Genomic DNA, 15,542 nt, shown 5'->3' with positions numbered 1-15,542 from the left:
TTTTGTCGTGCTTTAAATAAGTACAATTACTTTGATGTGTTGACTAACATACTAAAGCATATGTAAAGTACTTGATCATAATTTTACCTGTAGTGTGTTATTTGATATTACATTTAAAATCAATTTATTTGAAAAATGTACTAAATTCATTCCAAATGTGTAACTACAAATACATAACATACAAGTTTCAATAGAAATTACATTAAAGTATTTTTTAGTTAACCATAAATACTTGTCAGTACATTCAGCATTACACTTTAACCATATTTCAAAGACAATAGAAGTCATTATTAAATTACATATAAAGGACTAAGGTCCTGATTATGTGCCAAAATAAACTCTAAACTGTATTTAATCTGAAATTAAATGATAATGCATTTTAATTTATTGTGTCAGAAAACATTACATTCAGTTCGCCCTTAAGTATATTATTTCTGTAACAAGCACTGTTTTAAAAATAAGCTTAAGTGCACTTCTTTTTCACATAAGATGCACTTATTTTGACCATCTATGTTCAATGTAATAGAAGAACTGGAAGAAATACCTCTTGCACTGTGGTTTACAGTATTTCTTGTGCTTTGTTATAATGCACCTTTTGCCAAATCTAGCACTTGGTTATACCATACAGAACATTTAAAGCACAGAGTGAATACTATACACTACTGGAACAGCAAGTGTAAGTGTGCTATTCTGGATGTAGCAAAGAATCGCGTAAGTGGCATCCGGTTACCCGTTTGTCGATGTCCCCGTGCTGCAGCTGGACGAACCGGGCGCTGATGGCAGCGATGTAGCTCTGCTGATTGGAGAAGGCCACACGCCCCGCCCCCTTGGGGTACTTCAGCTCGGGATCCGTGTCGATGCCCGCGTAACACACGCCGCCATACAAGCGGTCCATGATCATGGCCAGCTCCACTGCAGAGCACACACACACACAAAGAAAACTCATAAAAACAATATATAGATTGAGAACATGATTTGACTGTCACATTGTTTGAAATAAATGGGGATTATTGGCACAGGTTAGGTGTACCAGCTCTCAGTGGACGTGGCACTCCTCCCACAAAGATGGTTTTGCGAGGGTCCAGCGGCTGAGATCCGTCCATCACGAAATCACTGTCACTCAGGTTCCACGGGCGAATCTGGACCTGAAACAAACACCACACACAGATCGTGTGTGTCAAACACCACGAAAAAGGAGATGGTCCTCACTGCAGAACATGAAATCCACGGGGAGGAGTCGGATCCAGATCCAACTCCTCCCACCTTACATATACCTAAACCTACCCATCTCCGCCCCCTGATCCCTAAACACACCCCTAATCCCTAAACACACCCCTAATCCCTAAACCCACCCCTAATCCTACCCATCTCCACCCCTCGGATCTTGATCCGACTCCTCCCCGTGGATCTTATGTGGTGCTACTGCGAAAAAGAAGTGTGCACTACTTTAAAAGTGTATTCTTGAAAAAAACTGTACTAACAGATTGAGTAATAATAACTAAAATAAGTGCACTTAAATAGAGTACACTTTCACGACTGTTTCTTAACACACTTAAATGCACTTTTAAAAAATGCACTTCGCAATAATGTCAAATTAAAAGTGTTACTTTAAAATGCATTTTAAAATCATTATGCTATAATAATCTTTTGTCGTGCTTTAAAGAAGTACACTTGTTTTGATGGGTTGACTAACATCATACAATTAACTAGTGTGTTATTTAGTATTACATTTAAAATGTATATATTTTAAATGTACTAAATTGCAAATTTATTATTACAAATGTGTAATTACATATATATTTAAATACACAATAGAAATGACATTAAAGTATATCTTAGTTCACCATAAATGCTTTTCAGCACATTTAGCAGTACACTTTAACCATACTTCAATAGAAGTAATTATGAAATTACATTTAAAGATGTACTAAAGTCCTACTTAGGTGGATTAAAAAACAATTTAATATACATTTAAACTATAATACATTTTCATTTAATTGTAAATAACATGTAATCAAGTGTCCGGAGACATTACATTCAGTTCGCACTTACCGGTAAATATAATATTTCTGTAATGAAGTATGCTGAAGTGTACTTCTATTTCACAGTCAGAGCATATTCAAGATCAGAGCTGTTCCAATGCAACAAAACCACGTCGTTAAAACCCAATGGCGGGTGTTTATTCTCTGTTCTGACGAACTGAAGTTCTCTTTACACAAACTGATGTTTTGTTGTGTCACATTCGGTTTAAATAGATCTTAAGGGTGTTTTCACACCTGAGTCCTCTTTAACAAGAACCGAACTCAGACTCCTTTGAGTGGACCGAGAGGTGAACCAAGTGAAAAAGGACCCAGATCTCTTTACGTTCACACTGTCCCTTTTTCGGTCCACTTAAGTAGGAATGTGGTCTCAGACCTCTTTGTGTTCATACTGTTGCTTTTTGGATCTAGTTCAGTGTCAGCTGAAAGCGAGCCGTACTCAGACCGCCTCCTGAGATGCTCTCGGTTCGGTTTGCTTTTAAGAGGTCTGAGATCGTTTGTAGTGTTCACACATGGGCCAGAAATCATGCCCAGACCCCTGAAAAGGCCCTATGACACACCCGGTGCAATGCGGCGCCAGGCGCGACGCAAGTGTTCGTTCGCTAGTTTCAGCCCGACGCAGTTTTCATTTTCACGCCCTGCGCCACATTATTCAAATATCAAATGCACTTGCGCCCATGTGTTCCCCCATGGGCTGCTGGTCTGAGAACGAGTGTGTGTTCAGGCGCGTTGCTATTTTGAGGAACTGAAATAGACTGAGCCGTTGACCAACTGAAACCTGCTCTAAAGTCAATGGCGCAGTATTTTTTTGTTATTTAAAGAGAGCGTTAGTAATGTGCGCCTATAGGCGGGTGCACAGCGCACGCACACTCAGCTTATTACACACACACAGGGACGCACAACAGCACACAAACATGCCAAATATTGAAAATAAAAGGATTGTGTATTGTGTACATAAAGATATGGTGAATCCGGCTTGTCCCGTAGATCAGCGGTCCCCAACCTTTTTTGCGCCACGAACCGGTTTAATGTCAGACAATATTTTCACGGACCGGCCTTTAAGGTGCTCCTAAAAACGCGTAGAAAACGCTAGGCGCGAGGTTGCACTCCGGAGGCGTCTGTCGTTGCTAAGCAACCATCAGCTGCGCTCTCCGTTACAGCAAGGAAATTTCAGCAATGGATTTCCACCACCGAAAAACCCTTGCTGTAACTCTGTTACAAGATTTATTTACTAAGAAGAGTAAAAAAAAAAACGCTGCAGTGTTTGGGTGCAAGACCGTGCAACCGATACTACAAAAACGCAAAAACCATGGGGAATTTCACCAGCTGATTCAGGAGCTCCGCCTGGACAATGGGAGGTTCAAAGCCTATTTCAGAGTGGACAAGGATCAGTTTGATTATATTTTAAGAAAAGTTGGCCCAAGCATCAGTAAACGGAGCTTCTGCCGTGAAACTAACTTATCTCTCCTGCGCAACGGCTCTGTATTTGTCTGAGGTTAGACTATAACTGAAGTGGTCATAAAACACCAGAAACAGCAAACACATACACATTTATATATAGAATATAGAACAATTCTGTATAAACAATAATGGATTTAACAAGGAATCAGTTGTGAGCATTAATATTTTTAGTAAAAATATTTTTTACTAGTAACTAGTGCAGCAGTTTACAGTGTGGAAGATGATTGGTTGGTTCTTGTCACGTGACCTACAGTGCGCTTGCTTGCGGCATTCTGAAAAGTTGAGATGTTTTTATCTCGATGCGGCGCGGGCGCGCTTGGATAAAACGGGCGCGTCGCTTCCATTATGAGCGCGCATACCTACATTTGAAATAACAAACTTGAGCGCGCAAAAGACACGATATGTGAACAGGTAAATGTGTGAATAAATAAAACGGAAATAATGTAAGTTATTTATTCTTTCTGTGCGGCCCGGTACCAAATGACCCACGGACCGGTACCGGTCCGCGGCCCGGGGGTTGGGGACCCCTGCCGTAGATGGTCTGCTTGCGCACTTTAACCACGCGCACGAGCGGAGCCGTTTCCTCACTAGAGAAGCGTTCAGTTTTTCCGTTTATAAATCCCGCCATGTAAATAGCGAATCCGCCATGGCTCGAGCGCAACTGGCTTTTAAAGGGAATGGGAGATGAGACTCTGATTGGTTTATTACACGTTACACCCAAAACACACCCATTACTCATTAGGAGAATAGGGACAACGCTTTTAGACCATGCGCCGGGAGCGTCGACCATTTATCCTGTCGTTTTACTAACAAAAGTGGATTCGGACTCGCCGAAGTGCACTTGCGCCGTGCGCTTTAGACCATGCGCTTAGATCGTTTGAATAGGGCGCAGTATGTGGACTCACAGGCTTGTCTTTGATGGTGGGGCTGGACACACACAGGTAGAGTTTGCCATCCTCCTCCAGACAGGCTTCGATCAGGGCCTGCACTGAGCTCTCCTCTTGAAACAGGAGGAAGGCGTAACCTAGACAAAAGCCCACCACACAGTCCATCCGTCAATCAAAGGATGGCGAATTTGATGAAGATAAAGCACACGAGGCTTGTGATGTCTCAGAGTTTACTGTTATTTTACAAAGAGTTTAGTATGTACATGCAGATCCTGGATTTCCATTAATGCGGTGATTTTTCTAGACGTACCTTTAGGAGGGAAGTAAGACTTGCTCTCTGCTTTGTGCGGCCAATCAACAACCAGGTGACCGAAGCGCCGAAAACTGCTTGTGATTTCATCTGTGTGAAAGACGAGACACTGAGAATCAGAGAGAGCTGCAGGAACGGTTGCAGAAACCTTTGCATACAGGAAACACAGTGATTTTAATCTGCACGAGTAGTTTGAATGGTGTCAAATTTTCTTGAGACGGACAGTCAATCAACATCTCTCATCAGCGGCAGCCATTTTGTTTGCTGATCTGCTGTGGGTGTTATGTGTCTCAGTGCTGTTATCGAGTAATCTGCTACCAGAGAGATGGCAGAAAGATTTAGGTGGCTTCAGGGAAAGACTGAAACAGGTTTGCAGAGTCTTTTGTGCATCTGAAAGACTGTGGATCACTGTGATAGTGAATAAGACGAAACCAGAGAGTGGAAGAACAGGTGACGAGGAGTGAAGAGGTTCCTGCTTTCTAAAACATTAATTAAGAGTTAATATAATATAATATAATATAATATAATATAATATAATATAATATAATATAATATAATATAATATAATAATGTTATATTATAAGGAAATGTAAGGCAATATAATATCAATTTTAGAATTAGTTATTATATTAAATTGTTTGAATTAATCCAATTAATTGGAGTACCATGCAGAGAGGAGGTGTACAAACAAAAACTGCTTTCAAAAACATATATACGAAGTGAAATACTATATTACATAAAAAATAAAAAACATTTTTAAGAATCCATTATTGTAAATTCTATTATAATAATTAATATATAATATAAGGGAAATTTAATATTATAAAATAAAATAAAATATATTTTTAGAATCCATTATAACACATTCTATTAATTCTGAAATAGAATATAATTTTATATTCTATTAATTTTATATTCTATAATTTTATAATAATTTTATATTCTATAATTTTATAATTATTATAATATATTTTTTTTTAATTGATCCAGTTAATTGGACTGCCAAACAGAGAGGAGGTGTACAAACAAAAACTGCCTTCAAAAACATCTAGACGGAGTGAAATATCATATAATCATATTATTATTATTATATAAAATAACATAACAGAATTCATTATTATAAATTATTTGATATAAATATAATATAATATAATTTTAAAATGAATTATTGTAATTTTTTTACATTGTGTACAAATATAAAATACTTTCTAAAACCTAAATTTAAATAAATAAATACATTCATTCTCTAATTAAAATGTTTAAGATATAATATTGCTGATTTTGAAACATTTGACATGGCATTTTAAACATCACATACAATTACATGTGTGTACGTTACAAATATCTGCAGTTGCAAAGCGTGACCGTTGACGCACCTTCGTCGATGTCAGGGGGCAGGCCGCCCACAAACACTTTGCGGGAGAACCTCTCGATGCGCTCCCCGTTCTGATGGGGGTAACAGTGAGGAGACCCCAGGACCCCCGGGACACCCTGGTTGCCATGGCCGTCGTCCAGGAGACCGTCGTCAATGGGGAAGAGGGAGGAGCGTCCTGTGAACGAGTGAATGACAGGTGAGACACCCATGTATCGACATCCATCTCGGGTGATCTGATCAGCATTAAACATCTCAAACGGCATCTTCTGATACATCATGTTAGTGGTTATTCATGTCTAAGGTGCAATAGGACACAAACTCGTTTATCGTAGCACATTTGTCTCTGACTAACTCTGAATGTGGTTTGAGAGATCAGATCAATCTGAACCCGGTTTACACTTATGATCAGCGCTGTTCAGTTGTGATCAGACCTCCCGAGATCGATATATATAATGCCAGTGTAATTCTTTTATGTGTGTCAATAATGCCTGTTTGCATCATGAACTGCTCAGTTCTCAGTCATCATAAGCCTCAAAAACACACGGAAGACTTGTGATTATACCGATAAACTGATCCAAGTTATTCCTAGTCAATGAAGATAGAAATGTCACTGCGTACACACATATACACCGTACACAGACACATCAAATGTTGCCATGCTAACACAGATAGCGTAATGAACAGAGTAGATTTTACCTCGTCGTCTCCCATAGCTCCTGGCTGCATGTGAACAGAAACAATACAGACCACTATGAAACAGCTGACTGACGCTTAACTTCATGATTGTGTAAATACAGATAGAGGTTTATTCAGTACAGCGGGTCATCATGGCTAGACCTATGGGTGGGCGATGTGACCAGAATCTCATATACAACGATATTTATCATGATATCATTATTCTTTTGGCTGGAAATAAGGCTGTTAAGACACCAGTAAAATGTCACAAGACGATACCAATTTTAATACCACAGCAAAAACGAATACTAGCCTGATTAATGTTAGGGTGTGTTCACACTTGTAGTTCGGTTCATTTGATCCTGACCCCCCAAAAAAATAAAAACATTGAGTCCTGGTCCGCTTAGCATTAACATTGGCATTTTAACACTGAACCTAAAGATACCAAACCTAAAAGCACAGGGATACTGTATGTTCACAACCTGATTGGTCGGCTTTTATGCAGATATATATCGTCAAGGAACTTACCGAACATCCAGAACAATGCTGGATAAATGCGCTCGTTGTATGTGCGTAGCTACATATGATGGTATTTTGACCCGCTGAGAACTCGTGGAGAGCTTATAAAACGGTTAAATGAGATAAAACAGCGTCAGGAATCCGTTCACACTTATTCAATTGAACCGCACTAACAGAGCAATCGCACCAGGGTTCGTTTTAATCCAACCAAACATTTATATTAGGCCACTGTCACTTTAAGACCTAATGACCCGATCCAATATACTGACACACATCAGCTGTTTACGATAAAGACACTGACTGTGTTTATGTGTATTCTTGCCATGACAAGCATTTTGACAAATGTTTGTGTGTATTTGACCATTTAGGCGCCAGCTGATTTTACTCCAAATTCGTACAATGTGATTTATAGAAAAATGTATGAATTGTATGAAAAAAAAGAGTTAGCATCAACCTCAAGTCCTAAACCAAACCTTCCGAAAATGTACAAATGAAGTCATACAAATTCATATGAATTAGCTGAAACATAAAATAGTTGTGAATTGTCATGAGACAGAACTGTGGCTTACTGTATTTCTCATATTTCTCACATGAATGGTTTAAAAAAAAAAATATTTAACCCGTTACACCGCCCACCCTAGATAGACCAGCATCAAAACTAGTAAACTGGTCTTTTCAGATGACTGAAGGTTCAATGTAAAGGTGTGCTCAAAATTTTAACTGTGATAGTTCCTCTTAAGGCGTGTTTTTTTTTAATACCAAGTGAAGAAACAAGAATGAAGCCTCCCTGCTGTCATTCCTCAAAGCACAATACTCCAGAAAACCTCTTCCCACTGTGTCACTCCATATAATCACATGACAGACAGCACACGTTCCAGTGGATCAACTGACTGACATTAGTGACTGCTCTTAGAAATCATGTGATCTAAACTAGCACACGTCCTTCTCGCTCATGTGACCCAAACTAGCGGCTAAACCAGTTCAACAGCACATATAAGTCTGTCAGAGCTGTGGTGCAGAGGGCTATGAACATGCTCAGGTTGGTCCCAATCCCATTACCCCTATTTAGCCCCAAATATTCTTGTCTACACTTCACTTTGATATAAAATAAGTGCCTTTCAAAGTACACTCTGACTGTGAGTGCAGATGGACGGTGAACGTGATTTCACCAAGTACCACATTTTCCTGGATCCACATCTTTGTTGATCCTGGATCAACTTTCCAATCAACCAATCAGATTTGAGGGACAAGTTTACAGTTTATGTCAAGTTTAGGTTTAGAACCAGGGTGAAGTACTTAAACATCAGTGCTATTCACCTTTCATTACCCTCTGATTTTAGGGAAAAGTTATGGGTAGGGTTAGGTTTAGGGGTTGGGATTGGGTAAGGACTACATTTTGGGACAGGAATGTTGATCCAGGACCATGTCTTACTTGGCAAAATTACGGTGACCGCAGCTTTTGACATCTAATAGGTCATCAAATTATAAGAATATCCTGTAAATTTCAGAACTGAAAACGTCCTTGTTAGTCCAATAAAAGCTTTTATTGACACCAGCCTCAGCAAACGACTCGTTTTTCAAAGTGGGGAACTATGACGACAACGAGGATAAAACACCACCCCCGCAAGAGAAGATCAACTCCTACTTCAACATGGCCGGTTTAGCCCCGCCCACCGATTCTCGCATTACACGCATAGCTAAATAACTCATTATAATATACAAAACTGTTATCCACTCACAGCAGTGGGCGTTTACTTCCAAGTCTTCTGAATGCGAGACGCCCATAAAAACTGAGCGTTTTTGATCTAGGCTCAAAACTAGGGTAGAAAATAGCCTATTACTTATTCATTTTGATGTTTTTGAATGTAAAAACCAAGCGAACGTCATAAGTTGACCTCAGACAACAATATAACATTTTTTTAAAAGCCAGTTCATGACCCCTTTAAAAGGTTCTATATGGAAAAGTATTTAAGTTGACTTAATTGGAGCAAATTAGTTGAGCTTACTTTAAAAGTTGAGTGTGATATGTTGCCTTACCTTTTCAAGTTGTTTTTTTTTTTTTTTTTTTTTTTTTTTTTTTACCATGACAGGAATTTTTAAGTTCAAAACACTACCTGTAACTCAGATGAATAACATTATTTAAGTTGACTTTAATTGGAGCGAATTAGTTAAGTTAACTTAAAAAGTTGAAAGTGACAGGTTGCCTTATTTTTTTAAGTTAGCACAACTTTTTTTTTTTTTTTTTTTTTTTTTACAGTGTAGTGGTCTAATGATTTATAGCCAAGCTCGATATGTCAGTTGATATTTTTAATTATCGCCATTGGCCGTTACGTATTTAGGCAAATTTTGATTTTGACAGCATAACACTTCTCCGTTATATTGTCATTTTCTGCTCGTCCGGCACTTTGCAACAACACGACTTGAGGCATGTTTCCTATTACAACGTGTGACGTTTACGTTTTACGTGGAGTGTAAAATGTCACATGAACCACGGGAAACAGATTTCCAGAAATGCGATTTGAATAGGATTTCAAACCACATGAATGTAGTTCAAAACGGATTTGTAAATCTTTTTTTTTATATATATATGTCGACAACTGGACCAATTCCAACTCCATTCCCAAATGGATAGATATGGCTCAGGTCAATCCATCAGTGTAAATCTGTGGGGGGTCCATTAGACTAATATCGTATGTGTAATGCTTCTGGTTAGGAGTTAGTTCAGATTACTAACCCTAAATATGTGCCGTAGTAATAGTGATGCTTGTCTTGGTAAACATTACTGATTAAAGACACAAAGCAAACAAAACGAAGCCTTTTGGCTACAATCACAGTTATTTTTAGAGTTTAATCTTTGATGATCCAATTATCCAAAAAAAGAAAGCAACAGCTGTTTCTGAAATATGGCATCACAAGAGAGCAAACCACAATTTTGCGAGGCTTCAGAGACTGTGATCTAAACCGAGCGTGGCGAAACACAATGAGCAAGAGTTCAGTCACGCTGGCTAAAAGTGGACGGAGCCCTCTGGATACAGCGAGCTGATTGGTCAGCCAAGACTGCAATACACTATGCATAAAATGCTAAATTGTTGAAATTCCATTACGACATAATTCAAATGCGAAAGTATCTGTAACATAACATTACAACAGCAATGTGACACAAACATAAATGAGTTAAACGAGAACATTTGAGAGTGGCAAAGTGAGCCAACTGTGGTAATATGACTAACAAGTATGAAAGACTTTAAACCTAACAACATGCAGAGTCTTTCAGATTGACAGATGAAGACATCAAGCCTTAAACTACACTGGGGCCTCAATTATAAAACATAAAACCCGCTTTAAAATCTTCTTTAAAATAATTTATTGTGGTCCAAAAGTACCTTCAAGAAACGTTTAAAGATTTAGCAGTAATTAAATAGCATTACTACTATAACAATAATAGTTGAGGTCAGTCATGCTAAAACACACAGAACAAGAGTATGTCACATCTAGACTCCCAGATTCCCATCTTTTTCTCAAGATGGCCTCTGCTACACACATATTACAGATAGAAGAAAAACAAAAAACTGTAGCTCACTGTCATAATTACCATTGAGCATGAGTAGGCCATCAGCGCCGGGGTGGGGACATCCCACACGGCCTGAACATGAGAGAAGAGACAGAGAGAGAGAGAGAGAGAGAGAGAGAGAGAGAGAGAGAGAGAGAGAGAGAGAGAGAGAGAGAGAGAGAGAGAGAGAGAGAGAGAGAGAGAGAGAGAGAGAGAGAGAGAGAGAGAGAGAGAGAGAGAGCAGTATGAAACATGGTGTCAATCTTACAACACCTAGAAAGCTGCCTATGTAGGGGAGCAGCGTTAGACATCTAGAGAAGGCAAACCCAGATTGCACTGTTACGAACTCGGTGGAACAGACCAGAACAACCTTTCCTAACCAAGGTTAGAAAATCATATCATTAGCTTAGCATTATGCTAAAAACAGAGAATGAATGGGGAGTTGGTTCTCTCATGCGCTTTACATAAAGATGATGCTTTCCCTGCCGTTTTGAAGCTAGCATCCAAATCAGCCACTGAGTTTTCCATAGGAAAACTACAACAATAACTTATAAACCTTTAAGACAGAACTGCTGTGAACTCAGAGGTTGTTAATGGACCCCTATGGGAAAAGTGAATGGAAAAAAAAAATCCTTCCAGAACCAAAGCAGCTGGCACTAATGCACTTTATTAAAGGCCCATTCACACAATGGATGATAACTTTATCAATAATTACAGAGTTGTAATAATCGTTTTAATTGTATGAGAACGGTGAAACACCACAGTTATTATGCTAAGGACACAAAGGAACTACATCACTTGAATCACTTTCAGATTTATTTCTTTATTAATTAACGATAAAAACATTGACAGCCAATCAGAACTTGGCTCGGGTATTTAAAGTGGCAGACCGCAAAACTGCAGCCTGCGCATATAATACACAGAACGTTCTGGTTTGCTGGTGTGGAGCTAATATAGTTATCACTATAGTTATCATTCTTTGTGTGAACGGGGCTTTGAAACAGAGCCCCTGTCCCTCATTATGAATGTTTCTAGTAATGATGAACTAGCTTTGCTGTGTTATTAGGGTCATCCTTAAGTTTGACCCCAGACGCACACATAGAGATCCCGAAGCTCTGTCACATGACACATCCCAGTTTAACATGTGAGCACTTAAGACAGAAAAATTCCCTTTGAATGAGTGGCTGTCAGGGACTCTGTAACATTAGGATGATTCCCAGGGCCCGGTCAGATCGAGGGGCCCACACGGTGTTACACACTTAAATGTTTGGTTTTCTGTGATGTGTTCTGTATTGTTGTTGCAAAATCTGCAAATTCCCAGGTAATGTTATCTAGCCTGCTAACATAGACAAGGTTCTGGTGAAATTGCAAAAATCATCTTGAAAGCCTCAGTAAAAACAATTTGAAAACAACAAACCAGTCATTATTGTTTGCATTGTGTGCCATTGTGTTTATGAATTTATGGAGTTACTTATTTTCTAGATTTCTAGATGCAAATGTTCTCTTTTCTAAAGAGAAAAATATATTGTTCTTTCTTTTTGAATAAAAAGAACTATTTAAGGCAAAAAAAACTATAAATATGTACAAATAATATTGTAGTGGGGAAAAGTAGTCTTTTTTTTCTGCAGGGCTTCATTTTCTTCATGCAAAATGTATTCAAAATATTTTTCTGTCTGATTTTGGGAGTCAAATGTGACCTGGACATGATCTCCTGAGATTTATCCCTAATCTAGTCAGACAGATTTTTTTTAGAAAACGTCCAGGTACACAGACAATAAGCTGTAATTCTTCCAAGTCCTCACACACTCACACACACACACACTCACACATACCATCTGTTGTCCAATTATTAAACGCAGAAGCTCCTAGAAACAATTACAATGTTTCACAGAGCTCTCATCGTCCTTCCACGGTCAAACAATGGTTTCGTTTCATCTGCTTTGTGATGACATACAATAACATCACAAGACAAACCAATACTGGAAGTGGTCCGGTATCTCTGCCAAGTGTTTAATATTTCAACAGCGGTGTGTTGTTTTGAGCGCTTCAGCTAGTGTCAGCACATTCCCTGATGCTGGCAAACACTCGTGACGACCCATTAACTGAGCCATCGTTTACTGAGCGGGTTTCTCAGGAGTGGTTCGCTCAGCACATCTCCCACGGTCTGTTCGATTAAGCCAACGTCGGCATGTTGGAAAAGCTAAAGCGCAGGTAATGCACAGGTAGCTTAGCTACACCACCACTACTAAAACATTTAGATCATAATTTGGTGGTTTCCTACTGTTAACCCCACATTAAAGTCAACTTGAAATAGCATTTGAAAGCTGTAATACTTCCATAATGAGATATTCCTGACTGAAACAGAATATTCCAGAGCATCTCAGTGAATCCAAATAATAATATTTCTATATTGTTATTTGCTTTTATTCTTTATTCAACATTCTTGTTTTAAAGAATATTGCAGTGTTTATTATAAATGATCTATCCGTGCACATCATTATTTTAACTCATGTGCCCCGTAATCTTAATTCAAAGTAACTTCCCCTCCCTATATCGGCTCTTCTCTTCTCTTCTCTGATGATGTTTAATGGGGGGCGGGGCAACCTGTCACTCACATGAGATCCACCAATAGCAAACCACAAGCATCCAATCTATTCCCCGTGGACAAAATCAAGCCCCGCCCTACATTTGTCCTTGTTCCAGAAGCCGTTTCACTCGGATATACGTCACAATAGGGACGAAAAGTCTAGCTCAACTTCTGTTTCATGCTGACTTTAAATCACAGTGTTAACTGCGGCAATATTTTAGAAAGGCTGCATTATCAATTATGCTAAATTAGACCAGGATCGAGATTTAAGTAAATAAGGTGAATTTTGAGAAATTTGCCTAGATCTTTCGATATATTAGAGGTCTTTGTACCATTAAAACATCCTGTAAGTTTCATAGTTTAAAACGTCCTTCTTGATATTGCGGGATCTGTGACGGCACACGGGCAAATATATTTGCATATGACTGCCTCCAGAGCATCGACGGATAGTTATACATCATCGCACCACAGGCCCCGCCCACTGGTGTTCAGTCGCTTAATGGCTGACATGTTCCTACACCGGATGCGAGCGTCGCGACAAAGGCAAACAGGACCCATTTATAATGACTGACGCTGTCTACACTGATACAGTATACAGATGTGTGTTCAGTTTCTGAAATACCTCACACACTTGAGTCTGTCGACAACAGGACAAATGGAAGAACGTTCATTTTGACTCGTCCAGTTTTTAAACAGCTATTTTACTCATTTGTGTAGAGACTTCAGAAAGATCCTAGCATCGGAAACAAGTGGATGGTTTCATTTAATGGCGTCCCGGATCTCGTCGGAGGATTACATGTTTGTTCGGAGCATTTTGTTTTGTAATTGAGCGGAGAGTTCGCAGAGAAACTTGTTGCCAGCTGTATTGAATCTGACAGCAGCTGCATCACAAAACGCAAGTAAACGATTTCATAATGCTTTGTCTGTAAACGACGGTTTGATATGGATAATGTTTTAAAAACACCTAATCATGTGGAATAGTGATAGACGTTGATGCCGCTTCCTGAGCGATGACGTTAGCAAATCATAACAGTGGCCGTTTACTGACAAGCCTTAAAGGAGCAACGCCTTAAAAACGGATCATTTCAGAGTGAGGGTTGAAAATAATCCTTTTTCCTCATATATATTTGTTTTTTGTGCAAAAAACTTTAATAGCATTAGAAGCTAATCTCAAGGAACATATTCAAATAATAAAAATATCCATGTCATGACCCCTTTAGAAGAGGGCCTGTGGAAGCTGAGCCCCATTCACTCTCCCGTCCTTTATCTGTCACACACAGGGTGGCATGAGCTAAATATAGGCCGTATACCCACGCCCTTCCCTCTCTCTCGGTCTCTGCAGTACGTGCCGCCCCATGTGTCTGGTCCATCTGCTCCAGCAGGCTGAGCGAGAAGCTCCAGTGAGAGAGACAGTGACTGTGGCGCAGTGCCACACCCAGATCCACAGCACCACACAAACCGTGAGCCTGGGACTCGACTCACAAACAATCATCCGTTCATTCATTCATTAACCATTTCAGTCCTATCTGACTCTTGGTGATTCTATGGGCCATATCTCCTGCCATACGCGAGAGACTGTCTGTGAATTTCTCTGGGGTAGGTCACCAGGTCTTTCCCCAACCCTCCCAATGAAATGGCTTGGGGACTCACACACACACACACACGCATTCACACCTATGGACAATTTAGCGTCTCCAATTCACCTATACTGCATGTTTTTGGATTGTGTGGGAAACCAGTGCACTCGTAGACACAGGGAGAACATGCAAACTCTGGAAGGAAGGAAGTCCTCCTGGCTCGAAGCGAGGACATTGCTACAGTAGTTTGGTTGAATGGTTAATGGTTCCTTCTATGTGTTTTTGAAAGAAGTCTCTTAATTTTTAAGGAAATAATTAATAATAAAAAACTGTTGCACTGACACTGACAAAAAGACACTGACAAAAAAAAGTACATTATTATCCTAATTTAACTGTTGTGTGTCCATGTGTGTATGTGGCTGCCTTACAACCCCTTTGAGCATCATCTAATCAGATCTAAGAGGCACAATTATCCATTTTATAAGCTCACTTTTTGATATTAAGAAACATTTATCTGTAGAACCAAAAGTGGCTAGAATCACAAAGCTCAATGCAACGCTCT

At 39.3% G+C, this 15,542-nt stretch overlaps 1 protein-coding gene across 4 annotated transcripts in view; it reads right to left on the bottom strand.

Moving 5' to 3' along the window:
* The window catches only part of cpeb2 (cytoplasmic polyadenylation element binding protein 2), a 32,514-nt gene that overhangs the window by 2,195 nt on the left and 14,777 nt on the right, over window positions 1-15,542 (bottom strand). The window contains exons 4-10 of one of the 4 annotated variants that reach the window (XM_056240425.1): window positions 10,859-10,909; window positions 6,769-6,792; window positions 6,074-6,247; window positions 4,698-4,787; window positions 4,406-4,524; window positions 1,031-1,145; window positions 731-912 (exon numbers count right to left, since the gene is read on the bottom strand). In XM_056240425.1, coding sequence (XP_056096400.1) covers window positions 731-912; window positions 1,031-1,145; window positions 4,406-4,524; window positions 4,698-4,787; window positions 6,074-6,247; window positions 6,769-6,792; window positions 10,859-10,909 — 755 coding nt within the window. The remainder of the gene's footprint in view (window positions 1-730; window positions 913-1,030; window positions 1,146-4,405; window positions 4,525-4,697; window positions 4,788-6,073; window positions 6,248-6,768; window positions 6,793-10,858; window positions 10,910-15,542) is intronic. The other 3 variants (XM_056240426.1, XM_056240427.1, XM_056240428.1) reach the window with 3 other exon arrangements.

This window comes from Rhinichthys klamathensis, unplaced genomic scaffold, assembly GCF_029890125.1.
Source record: "Rhinichthys klamathensis goyatoka isolate OS25496 unplaced genomic scaffold, OSU_Roscu_1.1 h1tg000597l_1, whole genome shotgun sequence".
Classification (NCBI taxonomy): domain Eukaryota; kingdom Metazoa; phylum Chordata; class Actinopteri; order Cypriniformes; family Leuciscidae; genus Rhinichthys; species Rhinichthys klamathensis.
Note: the sequence above shows the minus strand (reverse complement) of the source record. Positions and strands in the feature narration are given on the sequence as shown.